The sequence below is a fragment of the Rana temporaria genome, chromosome 5, assembly GCF_905171775.1.
Source record: "Rana temporaria chromosome 5, aRanTem1.1, whole genome shotgun sequence".
In the NCBI taxonomy this organism is placed as follows: Eukaryota; Metazoa; Chordata; class Amphibia; order Anura; family Ranidae; genus Rana; species Rana temporaria.
The window spans coordinates 129,614,182-129,636,433 of NC_053493.1; the positions used below are offsets into that span (position 1 = coordinate 129,614,182).

General features: G+C 42.4%; 1 protein-coding gene across 1 annotated transcript in view; it reads left to right on the forward strand.

Annotated features, from left to right (window-relative positions):
- Positions 1-22,252, forward strand: part of LOC120941120 (myosin VIIA and Rab interacting protein) — a 344,153-nt gene that overhangs the window by 216,353 nt on the left and 105,548 nt on the right. Inside the window, exon 9 of the mRNA XM_040354396.1 lies at positions 584-724. Coding sequence (XP_040210330.1) covers positions 584-724 — 141 coding nt within the window. The remainder of the gene's footprint in view (positions 1-583; positions 725-22,252) is intronic.

Below are 22,252 nucleotides of genomic sequence, written 5' to 3' on the forward strand. Positions count from 1 at the left end.
CAGAGTTTTGTAAAGTAATAGAATTACAGTTTTATCTCTTGAGCAAATACCCTTTTAAATGCAAGCTAATGGTCTGCTGACCTTGCTTGCTGCAGCTTGACATTGCATGCTATTTTTGAGTCATCTTCTAGGACCCCCAGATCCTTTTCCATCTTTAATTCCCCCAGAGGTTCTACTCATAGTGTGTAACTTGCATGCCTATTTTAACTAGGTTTTTTGTAAGGCTGCTATATCCTTATGTGAAGTTATTGACCTGCTTAACTTTGTATCATCAGCAAATACAGAGATGAAGCTATTTAATATTGTTTGCAATTCAAACTGGGCCATCAGTGTTATTATAATTTTTAGGAAGAATTTACTTAGCTTACATTATTTTCATTCCAATGTCTATACTTTAAAATACTCTTTACTTTAAAACGTGAATAATGCTTCTCTGGCTTGGAGCTATACATAAAACTGATTACACATGTAAAGGTCAAAGTTGTAGTATGTTATTACTTATATTACTTTGCCTTCCTATTGTCAGATTCTTTAGAACATGTTCTGTTTCTAATTAAATGTGCTGTCACCTTAACTCATGTAGATTATCAAGAGGAAGAAAAGCAAAGGAGAGCAAGCTGAAGGATTGTACGAGTGGCAGAGGTCTAGGGCTGATGTGACTTCACCAGCTGCGTCTGAACAACATTTAATGACCCTTCAGGAGAGAGGATTAGATACACTTTGGGTAAGTGGACAACGCATGATGAATAACTTATCACTTGTTACTGTAGTGGTCCTGTTATAATAACGTAGACTAGTATCTACGTTATTGTAGCAAAGGCAATTATTGAGGCAGACCTTTTTATTATTGTCTATTTTGTAGTATGTGTGAGCACTGAAGCAGAAGTCTGGCTTTTTCTATACCTCTATATTTGCAGAACTGTCTCAGATAATCTCTTTAGCAAAAACAACACTGAATAACATTTTTACAGTTTACAAGACACACATCTGAGTGCAAATATAAGTACTTTTAATGCTTAATTCATAAAAGCATAACCTATGCAGTATTTTTATTACTGTGCATTATTTGCTTTTTAATAAATAGAAATCTTTTTTCATTATTATTTAACCGCTTCAGCCCGAGACCATTTCGATGGTCAAAGACCAGACCACTTTGCGATTCTGCACTGCGTCGATTTAAATGACAATTACATGGTCGTGCGACGTGGCTCCCAAACAAAATTGATATCCTTTTTCCCCCACAAATAGAGCTTTCTTTTGGTGGTATTTGATCACCTCTGTGGTTTTTATTTTTTGAGTTATAAACAAAAATAGAGCGACAATTTCGAATATATTTTTTACTTTTTGGGGAATTTAATAAATTCCCCAAAAAATATATAAAACAACTTTTTTTTCCTCAGTTTAGGCCTCAGTTTACATATTTTTGGTTAAAAAAATAGCAATAAGCATTTATTGATTGGTTTGCGCACATAGGCGTAAATCATGCTGTGCAGTGCAGATTCACCCTGCTGATATTTCACCCAAATATTTCACCCAAATAGTAAAAAAATAAAAATACAAATATAAAATAACAAAAATAAAAAACTACTAGACAATGGTTTCATTTTGTTTCGAATTTATTTACATAAATTTGTTTAATAAAATTAGTTTAATTCGTTTAATTCGTTTTCGGGATTCGTTTGCAAATAGTTTTTGAATTCAAAACGTTTTCGAAACAATTTCAAATAGCTTTCAAATCAATTTCCAATCGTTTTTGAATTCAAACTGTTTGAATATATACACACACACACAGCCCTCAAAATTTACACTCGCCTGCTCGCAATTTGCGAGTAAATTTTGAGGGCTGGCGAGTGTGGGCTGCCTGGGAGTAGGGGGGCGAGCAAGCAGAGGAGAGGAGAGTCGCCGCTGCTGTCCCTGCCGTCTGGTTGTTCAAAGCGCGGGGAACATAACAGCTTTCAATTCAATAGCTGTGTTCCCCGCCACGTGCTGTCATATACAGTCCCTCCCCCTTGTCCGGGCACTTTGATAGACAGATGACCCATCCCAGGATTGGACAGGTGATCTGTCTATCAAAGTTTCCCGGACAAGGGGGGAGGGGCTGTATATGCGGCGGGGAACACAGCTATTGAATTGAAAGCTGTTATGTTCCCCGCGCTTTGAACAACCAGATGGCGGTGACAGCAGCGGCGACTCTCCTCTCCTCTCTCTTACCCAGCACAGGTAGGCTGCAATGGGGACACTGGCTGCAATATGGGGACACTGGCTGCAATATGAGGGACACTGGCTGCAATGGGGGACACTGGCTGCAATGGGGGACACTGGCTGCAATATGGGGACACTGGCTGCAATATGGGGACACTGGCTGCATTGGTAGACATGGGCAGGCTGGATTTTTGGGCATGGATAAAGTTGTTGTTAATATTTATTTTTATAACTTAATGCTGCATAAAACATTTAAGTGTCATTTCATGAGATAATTTATGAGGGCGTGTCTAGGGGCGGGGCAACTGGTGGCGAGTACGCCTTGAGGCTTGGCCAGTAACTCAGGACTTGAAATTTTAAGCCCTGGTATATATATATATATATATATATATATATATATTAGGGATGCACCGAAATGGAAATTTCAGAACCGAAACGAAACCGAAATGAAAAAAAAATTCAGTCCGAAACTGAAACCGAAACCGAAAATTACTTTTCTTTTTTCCCCCTATTTAAATTTTTTTTCCAATAATTGTATGCATTACATGAGACATTTTAATTAGCTTCATTGATTTAAAATAACCAGAATTGAAAAGCTCCAATTCAATATAATAAAATCCAAACTTTTATTAAAAAATTAGACACAAATAGTATATAATTGGTTACAGTGGCTGCGTTTGATGGGCACAGTGGCGACGTGTGTTGGCACAATGGCTGCGTTCGATGGGCACAGTGGCTGCGTTTGATGGGCACAGTGGCTGCGTTTGATGGGCACAGTGGCTGCGTTTGATGGCACAGTGGCGACGTGTGATGGCACAATGGCTGCGTTTGATGGGCACAGTGGCTGCGTTTGATGGGCACAGTGGCTGCGTTTGATGGGCACAGTGGCGATGTCTGTTGGCACAGTGGCTTTGTTTGATGGGCACAGTGGCGACATGTGTTGGCACAGTGGCTGCGTTTGATAGGCACAGTGGCTGCGTTTGATGGGCACAGTGGCGACGTATGATGGCACAGTGGCGACGTGTGATGGCACAATGGCTGCGTTTGATGGGCACAGTGGCTGCGTTTGATGGGCACAGTGGCTGCGTTTGATGGGCACAGTGGCGACGTCTGTTGGCACAGTGGCTGCGTTTGATGGGCACAGTGGCGACGTATGATGGCACAGTGGCGACGTATGATGGCACAGTGGCGACGTATGATGGCACAGTGGCGACGTATGATGGCACAGTGGCGACGTATGATGGCACAGTGGCGACGTATGATGGCACAGTGGCGACGTATGATGGCACAGTGGCGACGTATGATGGCACAGTGGCGACGTATGATGGCACAGTGGCGACGTATGATGGCACAGTGAGGCTGCAATTAATGTTTTTTTTTGGTAGTCAGAGAAGGCAAGCATGGCTCAATAACACACAAAGTTTTTTTTAAAAAAACGTTTGTTTGTTATTGAGCCATGCTTGCCTTCTCTGACTACCAAAAAAAAACATTAATTGCAGCCTCACTGTGCCACTGTGAAAAAATAGCAGATAATTCTTTTTTTTATCTGCCATTTTTTCATTAGGAAAGTGCTGGTCAGTCTCAGTTAGTTTACCACTCCCCCCCCCCCCCCCGAATCCAGCCATTTAACACAAACAAAGTTAAATCTTCATTTCATACAAGTTCTGTGCTGCTAGTGCTTACTATTTTATCAGGTTACGCTGCTACTAGGTTCCTCCTAGGCAGGCAGTGTGATTAGTCTGACTCTGTGTCACAGGCTCCGACACAGCTCCTGGCCTGCCCAGCGCTCCGAGTCCTCCCTCACCTCCGGCCGTGACGTCACGCCGCTCACGCCGCTGGACTAGACCAAAAGACTCCCCCATAGGGGGGAGTCCAAAAAACAGGAAATGGAGCTAGGAGGAATCCGGTGGAGCGCGATCGGCAGTCGGCACGCAATTTGTACAGTGCGGCTGCCGCTGCCCGCGCTGTACATGTCTGGCGGCCAGCTTGTGTGTCTGTCAGGCTATGTATGTATTAGAACTGTGCCCCCTTGTAAACAAAATGGTCCCGCCCACGAAGTTCATTATCGGCAATTTTAATGTGTTTCGGCAGGGACCCAAAAATGCGTTTTTCGGCCGATATGTATCGGCCACCGATATATCGGTGCATCCCTAATATATATATATATATTCTATTCCTTTATTTTCTATTCTATTTTTTTGTCTTTGGAAATGGGAAAAGTATTCGACTTTTAATTATATTCTAATTTCGTTATTTCAGATTCATTTAAATTATGTACTATTCCAATCCGGAAATTGGAATACATTCGAAATTCTCAAATAACTAAAATTTGTCCAAATTTTCATTTGGTACTAAATGACCCACACAAGTCTAAAAACTACCACTGCTCTACTGACACTGCCCACTGCCCTATAACATTTTTACATTTATTTAGAGTGTGTGTATGTATACAGGTGTGTTTGAGCTTTGGGGTGCACACCCTAATGCAATAGGCTGCGCACATCTATGTTTGCGCAAAAGTTATAGGCCCGGATCCACAAAGAACTTACGGCGGCGTATCTATTGATATGCCGCGTAAGTTCTACGATGCGCCCTCGTATCTTTGTTTTGTATCCACAAAACAAGATACGCCGGAATGTGGGCTAGATCCGACTGACGTACGTGTTGGTACGCCGTCCGATCTAAGGTGCATATTTACGCTGGCCGCTAGGTGGCGCTTCCGTTGATTTCCGCATAGAGTATGCAAATTAGCTAGATACGCCGATCCACAAACGTACGTCGGCCCGGCGCATTTTTTTAAGTCGTTTACGTAAGGCTTTTTTCGGCGTAACTTTACCCCTCCACTTTAAATAGAACTTTATGAGCTAAAATAACAGCGTGTGACAAAACTAGGCTTTCAACAGCCATTGCCCATTTCATGTAAAAAATAACAGCATTAGAAATATTTTTGTTTGTGAACTGAAGATTTTAGGAGTTTGTAATGAATAATTATAATACCCATCTGTGAATTGATACTATAGGAAAGAATTCCTTTCAAATCTGTTAATGACTTGAGTTGCCAGTATCATACATTAACCCATTAAAGGGGTTACAGCAGCTGCCACCCCACCCCCTATCCCCCCCCGCGCCCGGCGGTCGAGTCTCTGGCACCCAACACCCCCTCCTCCTGGTCGATTAATCGGTCTCCGCACTTACCCCATGTAGGTCGTGGGCTTCAGGGGGGCAAGCAGGAGTGTCAGGACGCCCACTAACACACAGCTCCTTTCTCTATCTGCAAAGTAGAGAGTGTCCTGACTTTCCTGCCCGCCCCCTCCCCCCTCAAGAGGCTTTCTCCACACCAGGGAGAAAGCCTCGCATTACTGTGTGTAGTTATAGACAGAAGAACAGGAAGTGAGGATTTCTCAGAAGAAATAAGGACAATTAAAAGCAAAATGGAAGGATGAGGTAAGTGAAGGAGGACTGCACTAAGGTAAAGAAAGCTATTTAGGGGGAAAAAAAAATACCTTTACAACCCCTTTAAGCCTAGTACACTAGTAGCCCCCTTCTGCCAGAACACTCTGGTCGCTGATTGGGATGCCAGTGGGCAGCTCTTTTTGATCATGTCCCATACTACCATTGCTACCACTGACTTTCTATGTGCACTGGGGCATTAAAATCCCATTGATATTTTAAAATATTTAAAAATATACATGGCAATGTTTTTTTTTATAGAACTGCACAGAAAATGCTATACTGTAGAGCTGTAATATACTTTAACTGCAACTACAGTCTCTATCAAAGTGCAAACTCAACTAAAGTTTTGAGCCCTAAAGTCGCTTTATTTTTGAATACTGACTTCAGCAAGGAAGCTGAAGCTTTAGCCCACCTCCACCATTTTTGCCTCATTCTTGATTCTTTAAAAATCATTGATAACAGCAAATGTGGTATGAGTCAAAAAGCCACATTCCTAACTAGGAAGTTGGTATTTTCATAATAAAACTCTGGTTTTGGAAGCTGTGGGCACTGTAAAGATAACCAGTAATATTCTGCTATCAGGTTTTATGTTAAGAGCTCAATACTTTACATTTCTAAACAATATGGCAATTTTGATGGGAAAAAACTATGGATTAAATTAAATTCACATTGTACATTACATTAATTTCCATTATTTATTATGACAAATTTCGAGTATATACAAATTGAATAGAAAGAAAGAAAGTTAAGGTGTTGTCCACAGCAATCTAACAGATGTTAGTTTTTTTAACCTGCAGAAATAAGTTGTTGTTGTTGTTGTTGTTGTTGTTGTTGTTGTTGTTGTTGTGTGACACACCTCTAGTTTCCTTTCCTGCAGTTTTCTTATTATTATTTTTTTAGACCCCCCCCCCCCCATACACACACATTGGGGTTGATTTACTAAAGGCAAATCCACTTTGCACTACAAGTGCACTTGGAAGTGCAGTCGCTTTAGATCTGAGGGGAAGCTCTGAAATGAAGGGAAGCTCTGCTGATTTTATCATCCAATCATGTATAAGCAAAAATGCTGTTTTTTTTATTTTCCTTGCATTTTCCCCTTCAGATCTACAGCGACTGCACTTCCAAGTGCACTTGTAGTGCATTTGCCTTTAGTAAATAAACCCCTTTGTCTCTTATTTTTCTTATTTTGTGAAAATCCTAAACTAGGGATTATTATAAAACTATATTCCCAGTATTGTCACCTTGTAAATACACTCAAGGACAACTCTTGTGGTCGATATTTGTAATTCACATCATTCACTTTTTGTCAGCTACTTTTTTTTGGTTTAAAGGTGAATTCCATTTATTTTATAGCAAGTTGTAAGCTTTTTATATGCTTCCCCCTAGCCTTAAATTATCAGAGGAATAGCTGAGGAACTGCGTGCAAATAAGAATCAATAATCCTGTGGCTTTTCTCAATTTAACATGTCGGTAGATAGATCTTTCCTTTCCCTTTGTATGGATTCTAGAACATCAAGGTTAATTTGAAAAGTGTCCTTCACAGCATTTTTGCAATCACTTTGAGAAACAATGCTAAAGTCTGTTCTAGAATATGTGAAAGAGGTTATTTAGAGAATAGTTAAACCTTCGATAAATGTTGCCAGATAATTGATGATACTGTATATGAGCTACTATAAAGTGTGTGAGCTTACCTGCAGCGGTACTATAAACCCCACTGTTGTAGCTCCCATGCTATTTGCATTGGATAGTTGGGGAGTTGAAGCATTGGTTTGGAGAGTTGCACATTAATGCTACCGTTTTCGTCTTGCATTTTATAGTGCATACTCTACAGCATCATTATTAGTTTACCAATTAAATGTTTAGTCAAGGATAAAAACTGCAGTATGGTTTAATACAGTGGGGATCGAAAGTTTGGGCACCCCAGGTAAAAATTTGTATTAATGTGCATAACGAAGCCAAGGAAAGATTGAAAAATCTCCAAAAGGCATCAAATTACAGATTAGACATTCTTATAATATGTCAAAAAAAGTTTGATTTTATTTCCATCATTTACACTTTCAAAATGACAGAAAACAAAAAAATGGCGTCTGCAAAAGTTTGGGCACCCTGCAGAGTTAATATCTTGTACTGCCCCCTTTGGCAAGTATCACAGCTTGTAAACGCTTTTTGTAGCCAGCCAAGAGTCTTTCAATTCTTGTTTGAGGTATCTTTGCCCATTCTTCCTTACAAAAGTCTTCCAGTTCTTTGAGATTTCTGGGCTGTCTGTCACGCACTGCTCTTTTAAGGTCTATCCATAGATTTTCAATTATGTTGAGTTCAGGAGATTGTGAAGGCCATGGCAAAACCTTCAGTTTACGCCTCTTGATGTAATCCCCTGTGGATTTTGAGGTGTGTTTAGGATCATTATCCATTTGTAGAAGCCATCCTCTCTTTAACTTCAGCTTTTTCACAGATGGCATCAAGTTACCATCCAAAATTTGCTGAAATTTTATTGAATCTATTTTTCCTTCTACTCGTGCAATGTTCCCTGTGCCACTGGTTGCAATACAACCCCAAAGCATGATTGATCCACCCCCATGCTTAACAGTTGGAGAGAGGTTCTTTTCATTAAATTCTGTGCCCTTTCTTCTCCAAACATACCTTTGCTCATTCCGGCCAAAAAGTTTGGCTTGTCTATATGTTCCTTCGCAAAGTTCAAACGCTGATTTTTGTGATGAGGACGTAGAAGAGGTTTTCTTCTGATGACTCTTCCATGAAGACCATATTTGTACAAGTATCTCTTTATAGTGGAATAGTGTTCCACAACTCCAGTGTCTGCCAGATCTTTCTGGAGGGATCGTGCAGTCAAACGTGGGTTTTGAATGGCTTTTCTCACAATCCTGCGAGCTGTTCTGTCTGATATTTTTCTTGGTCTTCCAGATCTTGCTTTAACTTCCACTGTTCCTGATGACTGTCATTTCTTAATTACATTCCGAACAGAGGATATTGACATCTGAAAACGCTTTGCTATCTTATAGCCTTCTCCAGCTTTGTGAGCGTCAACTATTTTCAGTTTCAGTTTTCTAGACAACTGCTTAGAAGAACCCATGGTGCTGATTGTTGGGGCAAGGTCAGATGAGTCTGGGCATTTAAAACCTTTGAGATTGACATCACCTGGTCTTCCCAGAAGATGATTGAGAACAGTCCATGACACTGGCAGGTCTCAGCTTTGCAAAGGGGGCAGTGCATGCTATAAATTCTGCAGGGTGCCCAAACTTTTGCAGACGCCATTTTTTTATTTTCTGTAATTTTGAAAGTGTAAATGATGGAAATAAAATCTAAGGGGCAGATTCACGTAGCTTGGGCGCAGCGTAGCGTAATCCGTTTACGTTACACCGCCGCAAGTTTTCCAATTTAGTGCCCGATCCACAAAGCACTTACCTGGAAATTTGCGGCGGTGTATCGTAAACACGTCCAGCGCAAGGCGGCCCAATTCAAATGGGGCGGGTACCATTTAAATTAGGCGTGCTCCCGCGCCGGACGTACTGCGCATGCTCCCGTCGCAAATTTCCCGACGTGCTTTGCGCGAAATTACGACGCGCCAACGTTTTGTGAATCGCGACGTGATCAAATGACTTACGCCGGGAAAAATAAATTTTTTTAAAATAATTCAAAAGCGACGCGGGAAAGACGGGCATACTTTAACATGGTGGAGTACTTTTACACCATATTAAAGCTGCCCTATCTTTGCGACGGAAATCTAACACTTGTAACGACAGGAAAAATCTTCGTGGATCGCCGTAAGTCCTAATTTGCATACCCCACGCTGGTTTACGACGCAAACTCACCCCAGCGGCGGCCGCGGTATTGCATCCTAAGATCCGACAGTGTAAGTCCATTACACCTGTCGGATCTTCTGGCTATCTATGCGTAACTGATTCTATGAATCAGTCGCATAGATACTCTGAGAGATACGACAGAGTATCTGAGATACTCCGTCGTATCTCTTTTGAGAATCTGGCCCTAACTTTTTTTGACATATTATAAGAATGTCTAATCTGTAATTTGATGCCTTTTGGAGATTTTTCCATCTTCCCTTGGCTTTGTTATGCACATTAATACACATTTTTACCTGGGGTGCCCAAACTTTCGATCCCCACTGTATGTCTCAACCCTGGGCTATTCAAGCTGCACATATGAGGAAAAACACATAAGTAAAGGTTACCATCAAGGAACACCACATACCAAACCAATAGTTCATAATAGTCTGCACTCATACTAGCAAAAATGGGGTACCCATCTTCTATTATCCAAGCTGTTTGCTGCTAGCCCAGTACTATTAGAAAAAAGGGGAAACAGACGCTCCCAAGGGCTTATATGCAGCTAGAAAAATTGTAAACTCATAAAGAAAAAAGTTTTTTTTGGTAAATTAATTTATTAATAAATATCAAAAGTATCAAAAAATTATTGTACATAAAAGGATGAAGAAAAATGTCTTTGTGAAAAAAAAAAAAAAAAAGAAAATGGATCCAATACATACAAGGACAACATTAAGAGCTCTGGTGTACAATTAATATATGATGTTCACATATACTGTATACAAATCTATATCTCACAATGACCGTATGTAGTTAACCATTTGGTTGCCACATGCGTGTCCCCAACGTGTTTCGATCATTTCAATCGTATCGATCTTCTTCAGGGGGTTATATAGATATCTATGGTGTGTTCCAAGAAGAACCGTTATTAGTAATAGCACCGTTATATTATATTTGTATCAATATTTGATCAACATTTGTCCACATGGTTTAAGGAAACAGTATATAAAAAACTGACATCATACCTCATGTGGAACACTGTAGAATCTAAACCAGAGTGGATCATAAAAACATGGTGGCCAAATTCTCCATGGTGGCCATGCTGACCAGATGAGGGGGGTCCGCACTCATACAAACCAACGCCTAAGAAAAGCTGATGGTGTATCTACCTATAAAATATCTGAACAGGGCGCAGTGCTTAGAGTGAGACTTAATAAATATAAAATGTGTGCAAATACATAAACGTTAAAACAATCAAAGGTAAATTATTCCAAAATAATAACAATCTCTACTTTTTTATCACAAATTACGAAATTGTGCATATGCTGACCATAGCAACCATTATTTCTAAATTATAAAGTGACCAATGTGTTCAGTTTCAATGTCCTTCTCTGTCATATACTGTATATACAGTATATATTTTTTGTGTGATTGTTGGAATATTTATTCAGTGCCACTCTTAGTGCTGTGCATTATTTATATGGTCAAATCATAAGGTTAAACAGAAGATACAATTATGTGAACATATTTTCTTGTAGAAATCAATATTCCCCCTCTTACACACTTGCCAAGGTGTCTTCTTAGTTGACAAGGCTACCAATCAGTGGGCAGACAGGTAGGGTAGAAGGCAGGTAGGACCAATTCCAGCTTTTAGGCCTGGTTTACACGAAACAAGGGATTCCCATTTTTCCTTGTTCACATTTTGATCAGAGTACAATGGAAATGTGCTACCTTCCTTTTTATAACAAGGTCCTTAACCCTTTAATGCTGGTGCCTCCTGGCCTTTTAAGAAGTTTCTGATGCTGGGGGGGGGGGGGGGGGGGGGGTTCTGGTTGGAAAGCCCCCAATCCTAAGTCGAGATCAGGAGCTTTACATTAGTTACCGGTAACTGTGTCTCTCGGCACAGCTTTGTTTACATTCTGGTACGCATATATGCTGCCGTTCAGTGTTAAGTCCCTTCCCGCCAAGAGGCTGCATATATGCGTATCGCCGGCATGCGGAGGTTAAAAAAATAGTCGTTAACATAATTTAAGACAATAACATTTACTTTTAAACAGTTAGCCTAAGGAATAGCTGAGGTAAATGATATAAAGCAATCGTTAATGTCAAATAATAGCAACCCCCAAGAATGTTTGTGTGTAAATAAAGTACATCTGACTATGCAGGCATTAATGCATTTTTTTTCATAGAAGTCTGAGATCTCACTGAGGAAACACTGGGTTTTTGCTAAGTGAGATCCCACCCCCAGCACACATGTTGGTCTTTCCTCAGTAAGATTCCACCTCCAGTATACAGTTTGGTTATTCCCCGGTAACTTCCCACCTCCAGCAGACAACTTGGTCTTTCCCCACTGGGATCTCACCTCCAGCACACATATTTGGTCTTCCCTCAGTGAAACCCTAACACACAGTTTGGTCTTTCTCGTCTGAGATCACACCTCTAGTACACAGATTGGTCTTTCTCCAGTAAAATCCCACCTCCAGCACACAGATTTTACATTCCCCATTGAGAACCCACCTCCAGCACACAGGTTGATTTTTCCTCAGTGACATCCCAACTCAACACACATGTTGGTCTTTCCCACAACATTTGGATTTTTATTTTCCCAGTGAGAGCTAAATTCCAGCACACAGTGTGGTACTTCCTCATTAGGTTTCAACCTCCAGCACACAGACTGGTCTTTCTCCATCAACACCCCACCTCCAGCACACAGATTTGTTTTCCCCAACTAAGATCCCACCCCCAACAGACAGTTTGTTCTTTCTTCAGTGATATCCCACCTCTAGCACACAGTTTGGTATTTCCCAGTGAGGACACACCTCCACACCACCCACAGCATAGGTGAAATATTCATAGGCAGGGCTCGACAAAATCCGGGCGCCAGGTCACAATTGCGAGAAATTGTGACCTGGCGCCCGTGCCCGCCGGTAATTGAGGCCGCGGCTTTACGGCATACAAGGCCGCAAAGCCACGGCCTCAATTACCGGCCATCGCCGTGCGCCCCCACCTCCCCCGCCACACGATCGCGGCGGGCCCGCGACGGCCGGTAATTGAGGCCAGAGCTTTGCGACCTTGTGAAGTCCCAAGCTTCCTTCTGTGACCTGGCGCCATCTGGTGGTGGCCGTTGGCATTACAAGTAAAACAGCAGATCTAATGTGTAATTTTTCACTGTTTTCACTGCCATCTCCTTCCCTCTAATTAGAACTCCCAAACATTATATATATTTTTTATTCTAACACGCCGTATTTGCGCAGCGGTCTTACAAGCGCACTTTTTTTGGGAAAAAACACACTTTTTTTAATTAAAAACTAAGACAATAGATAATGTTACGCCGAGTAAATTAATACCCAACATGTCACGCTTCAAAATTGTGTCCACTCGTGGAATGCCGACAAACTTTTACCCTTTAAAATCTCCATAGGCGACGTTTAAAAAATTCTACAGGTTGCATGTTTTGATTTACAGAGGAGGTCTAGAGCTAGAATTATTGCTCTCGCTCTAACGATCGCGGCGATACCTCACATGTGTGGTTTGAATACCGTTTACATATGCGGGCGCTACTCACGTATGTGTTCGCTTCTGCTTGCGAGCTCGTTGGGACGGGGCACGTTTTCTGACTCTTAACTTTTTTAGCTGGCTCCTAGATTCCAAGCAAATTTGTCAAACCCTGTTCATAGGATTCCTATTTTTCATAGGATTCATATTTTTCTTAATAAATAGAAATCACAAATAGAGTTCGCATTTTGGATCGGAGTACCGTAAAACCTTGGTTTAAGAGCGTTTTGCAAGACAAGCAAAATGTTTTAATACATTTTGCCTTGATATACAAGCGATGTCTTGATATAAGAGTAGTGTCATGCCACAACTGAGTATAAAAAAGAAGAGAGGAGCCTCTAAGTGTAGCAATATGGTTACATTTAATGAAGGTACAACATTTAGCAACTTATCGCTACACTTAGGCCCCATACTCACGAGCAAACATGTCTGCTGAAACTGGCCCGCAGGCCAGTTTCAGCAGACATGTTTGGTCGTGTGTGGGCGCGAGCGGGCCGAATTCCAGCAAACATTTGCCCGCCGGGCCTTTTCCCAGCAGACAAATATTCCTGGACTTGTTTTAAAACAGTCCGCTGGAATTCAGCCCGCTCGGACATGTACGGTCGTCAGTACAGACCTACCGTACATGTCCAGGCGCCCGCCGTCCCTCGCATGCGTCGAATGACTTCGACGCATGCGTGGAAGCATTTTAAAGGCGGGCCGCCCACGTCGCCGCGTCATTGTCGCGGCGACACCGCGTCATCGACGCGGCGACACCGCGGACACGCCCCGCGTATTGTTTACGCGCGGACTTCTGTACGATGGTGTGTACAACCATCGTACAGAAGCCCTCTGGCAGACATGTATGGTGGAAACGGTCCGACGGACCGCTTTCACCATACATGTTTGTCCGTGTGTACCCGGCCTAAGAGGTGCCTCTCTTCTCTTTTATACCCTGTAAAAAAATGCTTTGATATACAAGTGCTTAGGATTACAAGCATAAATCTGGAATAAATTATGCTCGCAAACCAAGGTTTTACTGTACAATGAAAATATGCTACTTCCCTGTGGATAACAAAAGCACTCAAACATGTTTTTGTTTCCACATTTAATTTTTAAAGCAATGATTTGATTTTAAAGAACATAGCCTAAGAATTAGCCAAGGTAAATGACAGAAGATACTAGCTAATGTCAAAAAGATGACAACTACCAAGAATGTTTGTGTGTGCATAAAGTACATGTGACTAATGTGGGCATTATTGCTGGAGGTATAACTCTATATTTGGTGTTGGAAGTCTCGCAGCACTAAAGCTTTTATTCAGTGGCTGTCACTTTTCACTTTGAATTAAGCAGTATGTCATCCATTTAGTCTGTGATACTCCGGTTGTTGTACAATGAATGGCAAACTGTCAGCTGATAAGTTTTACAGGGAATTGTGATGCAGAGCCAAAACTAAAACCACTAAAAGAAATTGAGTTGCCAAAGGTGTAATGGGCCAATGGGCCGGATTCAGAAAAGAGATACGCCGACGTATCTCCTGATACGCCGACGTATCTCTGAGTCCGGCCGTCGTATCTATGCGCCTGATTCATAGAATCAGGTTACGCATAGATATCCCTAAGATCCGACAGGTGTAAGTGACTTACACCGTCGGATCCTAGGCTGCAATCTCACGCTGGCCGCTAGGTGGCGCTTCCGTTTGTATACGTGAGGAATATGCAAATGAGGAGTTACGCCGATTCAGAAACGAACGACCGCCCGGCGTTTTTTTTTTACATCGTTTGCGTTCGGCTTTTTCCGGCGTATAGTTACCCCTGCTATATGAGGGGTATGTGCGGCGTATCCTATGTTAAGTATGGCCGTCGTTCCCGTGCCAAGTTTTGAATTTTTTACGTCGTTTGCATAAGTCGTTCGCGAATACGGATGGACGTAATTTACGTTCACGTCTAAACCAATGACGTCCTAGCGACGTCATTTAGAGCAATGCATGCTGGGAAATCTTACGGACGGCGCATGCACAGTTCGTTAGGCGGCGGCGTAACGTAAATGAGATCCGCTCACCTATCTGAATCTGGCCCAATGTATTTTTCCTAACAGGAAACCAAGTGAAAAAGCACAAAGTTGCAGAACTGTTCAGAAAGCTACTGCAATTCTTAGTTGGACAAATATTGCCACCTACAGACTGTTCTTTAAAACTACATGGATTTTTGTTAACATGCTGTACAGTATATGTTAAAGCATTTGCAGTTGCAAAATTGTCTAATATAAACAATAAGACCTAGGGGTATATAGCTTATATTATATTATATCTATCTATCTATCTATCTATCTATCTATCTATCTATATATATCTATATATATCTAGATAAAAAAAAAAATATATATATATATATATATATATATATATATATATATATATATATATATATATATACACATAGATAGATATATCTATGTGTATATATATATATATATATATATATATTTTAAATTATGAAAAGCTAGCAGGAATGATAGACATATTTATAAAGCAGTGAATGTGACATTCACAAAAATATTCACTTTGGGTGAATCATGCAGATGAATATGTTTTAATTACAAGAATGACTACCACCTGTGAATATTTAAAGAACGTAACATGCATTGCTTTATAAATAAGTCCATATAGTGAACTTCATCGCTGTGTATTTTAGGAATTTTTTGAAAGATGAAACCAGAACATGCTTACTGATTTCAAGGTCAGATTTGAAATAAATTGTAATTTAACTGTGTCTATCACAACAACAGTTGTATCATTTAAAGATTTGAATTGTGTATTACTACTTTTGAAGTCCATAGGTGTGCTGGACACAATAAATGTCAAACTTGACTGTGCCTCTAGACATAATCCAGGGGTCACCACTTGTTTGGAGAAACAAGATTGCCAAAAACTGAATAAGGACAGTCATCAAAACAAAAGGACAGACTATGGAAGTTACAAATAAAAATGTGTAAATGTATTGCTTTTTCGCAATTGCCCTGTTTAAAAAAGTATGGGTAAAAAGTAGTGATAAAAAAAAAAGTAAAACATAAAAAGATGAAATTAGACATTAGAGTAAAGTTTATGACCTCAAATAAAAGGCAATTGGCTGACCTTCAGGTACTTTTGTAAAATAAATAAATTGTCATTTAACACTTGCGGACCATATGTCCACTTTTTCATCAATCCGTTTGCGGATGAAAAAGGGACATACATTGATCCCTATGAGATTGCAGGTGTCAGCGGATGAATATTCGCTGACACCCGATGTCGTCCGCCCCTGCAAAGATCCGATTTTGCAGACGGAAGAAAACCCTATTTTTCCTTCCGTCTGCGGATCGGATGAACACGGACACACGGTCCGTGTTCATCTGATCCCCCTACAGGGGAGTGCGGAGAAAAGACAGGGCGGTCCCTGCACAGTGTGCGGGGACCGCCCTGTCATCCGCCTGCTCAGCGGGGATCAACGGAGCGATCCCCGCTGAGCATACAGAGCATACGGAGGCGGATCATTGCTGATCCGCCCCGTGTGAAAGGGGCCTAAGAAACACAAATTACAGAAACACAATTTGGTCTTTTCCCACTGAGATCTTACCTTCAGCACACAGATTGTGGTTTCCAACAGAGATTACACCTTTTAGTACACAGAATGGTCTTTTCCCAGTTACACCCCACCTCTAGAACATAAGTTTCCCTATTGGATGGCACACAGAATGGTCTTTCCCCAGTAACATCCCACGTCCAGCATACAATTTGGTCATTCCCTATTGAGATTACATCTCAAGCACACAGAATGGTCTTTCCTCAGAGAAATCCCACCTCCAGCACACAGGTTGGTCTTTCCCCACTGAGATCCCATCTCCGTCACACAGAATGGTCTTTCCTCAGAGAGATCCCACCTCCAGCACACAGGTTGGTCTTTCCCCACTGAGATCCCATCTCCGTCACACAGAATGGTCTTTCCTCAGAGAGAGCCCACCTCCAGCACACAGGTTGGTCTTTCCCCACTGAGATCCCATCTCCGTCACACAGAATGGTCTTTCCTCAGAGAGAGCCCACCTCCAGCACACAGGTTGGTCTTTCCCCACTGAGATTCTATCTCCAGCCAACAGTTTGGTCTTTCCACTGAGAGATCTCACCTCCAGCACACAGGTTGGTCTTTCCCCACTCAGATCTCATCTCCAGCACACAGGTTGATCTTTCCCACTGAGATCTCACCTCCAGCACACAAGTTGGTCTTTCCCCACTAAGATCACACCTCCATCACACAGATCAGTCTTTCCCCACTGGGATTTCACCTCCAGAATAGATATAGATTTTATTTTCTCCAGTAAAATCCCACTTCCAGCACAGTTTGGTCTTTCTTCATTGAGATCATATCTCCGGTACACATGTTGGTCGTTTCCCTTTAGGATCCCACTTCTAGCACATAGATTGTTATGTTCCCTGTTAGATCCCACCAACTACATCAAAGACAGATTGGTCTTTTCCCTGTATCTCTCCTCCAGCACACACTCTTCAGTTTTTCCTGTAGAGACCTGCATGGACTCCTCAATCTGCAGGTGACACTCTTGCATTGTCCATGTCCCCCCGCCATATATTTTGTACAACACTGAGCCCAGACACCAAGACCAGATCTAGGTGGGTGCTAGGGGGGCTAGCAGATTTTAGTGGTGCCCCCCCCCCTTCCCAGGCTGCTTGGGGGAGCAAGAGGATCAGGAGAAGGAACATTTAGCTCTACTGAGTTCCAGGACCACCTTCAGCGCTGGCTCCTTGAGTTGCCACTCACTACTGTCACTTATAAACACAGAAGCTTGGCTTCTGTGTTTTACAATTGACAGCTCTCTTCTCCTGGCAATGCACACAAAACCTTGTTCTCCTTGTTTTCCCTGATCTAAATTCTCTGCACATGGCAATAGAGGAGGGGTTAGGGGAACAGGGTATGTACACAGTCGCTCTAGTCTCTTGGTGACAGCAGCTCCTGAAGCCAGAAATTACAGCATGCACTGTTACTGAATGCTGTACCTTCTTTTCTGCAGTGGAGAGGAGCCCTGAACACTGCACTCTGAGCATAGTGCACCCCTGAATCCTGCATTTTGTACGCAGTGCACAATTGAACTCTGCACTCTGTATATAGCACACTCTTTAACCCTGCACCCCGTATGTAGCACAGTCCCGAACCCTACACCCTGTACAAAGCACAAATCCTAAAGCCTGCACCCTGTACATAGGAAAAAAGCCTGGCTCTGTACACAGAGAAAATAACTTTGACAGCCATCAGAACAGCTGCAGCAATTCCTAGTCATCTACTGCACTGCACACACAGTGCACAGGACACAGGAGGGCTGCTGTAGCTGTTCTGAATGCTAGGGCAGTGTGAAGAGAAGGTGTGTGGACCGAGACCCAGCATGCTCATACCTGTCACTCCAGTGTGCTGGCTGCACTGCAAGCACAGCACAGCCAGGACCACTGATAGGGGGATCAGGCAATACACCTGTACCACACTGGGTCAGCATGTGAGCCAGATAGTGAATGCCTGTGGCAGTTCAGTTCAGAGACTCCTTTATGCACTGCCTCACTCTCTCCGCACAGCACTAATTTTTATGGAGTATCAACTAGGGGTGCGACGGATCAAAAAACGTACGGTTCGGATCGTTTCTCAGATCAGAGTCACGGATCGGATCATTTTTCGGATGTAACGAAAAGAAAAATGTTGTAACGTGGCTCAAGCACTTTCAGCATGTGTTTAAAGCCCTTGTTTTGCACAACCGAATATGGCCTCATGTCTGCACCTATAAACACACCAATGGCGTTTGTGATGGCTTTAGCCTGGTCTGATTGTGCAACAAGGGGCTGCTTAAATGCTGCGCTGATGAGCGGTTGTTGAGCAGCTTTCGTTTTCATTTTCACTCCTGTCAGTGAAACACCAGGGTGATGTCGCTTCATGCGTGGCCATGCTTAATGTGTTTCCACTGTTGTATGGCTTTTTTGTGCCACAGTGCCTACACACCATCACGGTTTTATCCACTAACCTCTTTCCTTCATCATTATATTTGACAGGGAAGCCAAAATGCTCTCATACAGGGGATTTAAATGACGCGGGGCGTTCAAGCTCCTCCGTTCCTCCACTCGCCATGACCACGCTGTGTGTGGACTGAACATGCACACAACTTTTTTTTCCAGAAATCAATCCGCGGATCACAGGTGTGCGGTTCGGATCAATATCTTCGGTTCGGATCACGGATCGATGACAATCCGTTGCACCACTAGTATCAACTAAGCGCAGCACCGCTCATTATGGAACGTGCACTGATCCCTGTACAGCAAAGTGCATGTTTTCAGGGCACACAGACAGTAACTGTAGCCACCCACCTCTGTATACACTGGGGACACACCGGCACGCTGATGATTTCCCAGCAACCAATCATACGCTGCTTCCTGTTTCCAGGTGAGTGACAGCTGCAATCTGAATGGCTGCTTCATATAATGCTGACACCACACCTTCTACTACTGACATGTTCTCCAATCACGACAGGACACTACTCAAAGGGGTCCCAGTCATCTGTACAGAACAGTCATCTCCCTATACATACCGAGAAGAAAAATTCCACCTAGATCTGACCTCCTGACCCCTGCACAGTGCATTACATACTATTGACCGCTACACAGTGTGTTACATACTATGGACACGTGTCTGTGTTTATTGTCATAACCTAATTCATTGTATTTGATAACATATGCTAGCAGTTGGTTATTTATAAATTTTTAGTTTGAAAAGCAGGCCCCTTGGCTTTTTTTCAGTCTGCAGGATGAATGAAAAATAAAACTGATGGATTCTTGCATCCACACAAGCAAGGTAGATGAAGGAATCCCCCCTGCTGGAACAATGTATTTTGACAGCGGGATTGCTATTGTCAGTATACATGGATCAGTGGTTGTAGCTGATAGAGTTTTCCTGCATGTCTCTTTGACAGAAGTTGATTAAACAATTGACTTATGTTGAGCAGGGAAGGCCACACACTGATCAAAACGTATGTGACGTGGTTTAAGAGCATTAACACCTTAGTGCTTTTTATTTAGTGTGTGTGCATTAACCGCTCAGTATCCTGTCCTCAGACTATAAGCATTCACAACTCCTTAATGCCCAGCCCCCACCTCATGTGCATTAGGCCGCGTACACACGGTCGATCCATCCGATGAGAATGGTCCGACGGACCGTTTTCATCGGTTCACTGCTGAAGCAGACCGATGGTCTAATGTGCGTACACACCATCAGTTCAAAACCCGATCGGATCAGAACGCGGTGACGTAAAACACACGACGTGCTGAAAAAAACGAAGTTCAATGCTTCCAAGCATGCGTCGACTTGATTCTGAGCATGCGCGCGTTTTGAACCGATGCTTTTGTGTACTAACCATCGGTTTTGACCGATGGTCAGCCGTTCATCGGTTCGATTTTAAAGCAAGTTCTAAAACTTTGGTCTGAAGGACAAAAGTCCGATGGGCTGTACACACGGCCGGTTTGGACCGATGAAACTGGACTTCGGTCCGTTTTCATCGGTTTGGACGGGTCGTATGTACGCGGCCTGACTCCTCAGCGTCTTGTCCCAGGCATATGTGATACCCCTCATTGACCATTTCTAATCCCATGTACATTATCTCCTTAGTCCCCAGGCATGTATGTTAACCCCTTAGCATCCAGTGTCCAACCCAGCTCATGTAGGTTAACCCCTTAGCACTCACTAGCCTTGTACTCTTCTGATTATGGACACCTAATGCAGATGATCGTGGTGGTCTAGAGATCAGTGGTTCTCAACCCTGTCTTTGAATACCCCCAACAGGCCTTGTTTGCAGGTTTTCCTTTATCTTACATGGATGCTTTAAATCAGAGTCAATGGCTTGGTATTTTGGACAGATGTTTTATCTAAGAGAAATTCCCAAAAACTTGGCCCGTTGGGGGTACTTGAGTACAGGGTTAAGAACCACTGGTCAATATTATAACAACACAGTCACATGAGCGTATTTGACATTTTGCAATAAAAGGTCCTTAACCACTATACTACCAGCTGCCGTCAATTGACAGCAGCAAGGTAGCTCAGTTATTCTGACAGGACGTCATATGACGTCCTCGTCTTTTAAAGCCGCTGGCGTGCGCGCGCACCCTTTGCGTTACTGGGAACACGATGCACATGCCCGGCGGCCGCGTTGGCCGCTGGGCACCCGCGATTGCCCAGTAACTGAGCAGGACCGTGGATCTCTGTGTGTAAACACAGAGATCCACGTCCTGTCAGGGAGAGGAGACGGATGCTGTGTCCCTTGTACATAGGGACACAGATCAGTCACCTCCCCCAGTCAGTCCCCTCCCCCTATAGTTAGAACACTCACTAGGCTACACATTTAACCCCTTCCTCGTCCCCTAGTGTCAACCCCTTCCCTGCCAGTCACATTTATACAGTTATCAGTGCATATTTATAGCACTGTTCACTGTATAAATGTGAATGGTCCCAAAAATGTTTCAAAAGTGTTCGATGTGTCCGCTATAATGTCGCAGTCCCAATAAAAATCGCAGATCGCCGCCATTCCTAGTAAAAAAAAAAAATCATAAAAAAAATCATAATTATGTCCCCTATTTTGTAGGCGCTATAACTTTTGCTAAAACCAGTCACTATACGGTAATTGCGATTTTTTTTTTTTTACCAAAAATATGTAGAAGAATACGTATCGGCCTAAACTGACAACAAATATTATTTTATTTTTTTTAAAATGGGATATTTATTATAGCAAAAAGTAAAAAATATTGTGCTATTTTTTTCAAAATTGACGCTCTTTTTTTGTTTATAGCGCAAAAAATAAAAACCGCACAGGCGATCAAATACCACCAAAAGAAAGCTCTATTTGTGGGGAAAAAAGGACGTCAATTTTGTTAGGGAGCCACGTTGCACGACCGCGCAATTGTCAGTTAAAGCGACGCAGTGCTGGAAGCTGAAATTTCGCCTAGGCAGGAAGGGGGTATATGTGCACAGTAAGCAAGTGGTTAATATCTGGGGAGCGGTGCTTACCAATAGTAATGGGGTGATGGATTGTGCATTCACAACAATGGAAATTTGAGGAAGCAAGTTGTGCGAGGAGAGGCTCAAAATTTTGGAACGTTTGTGTGTTATCACTCTGAAAGAGTCTTGTTGAATGGGTGTTGCTTTGAGTTTGTTAACGATATGACTTTGTAAAACAGCAGCACATCCATTTTTGAG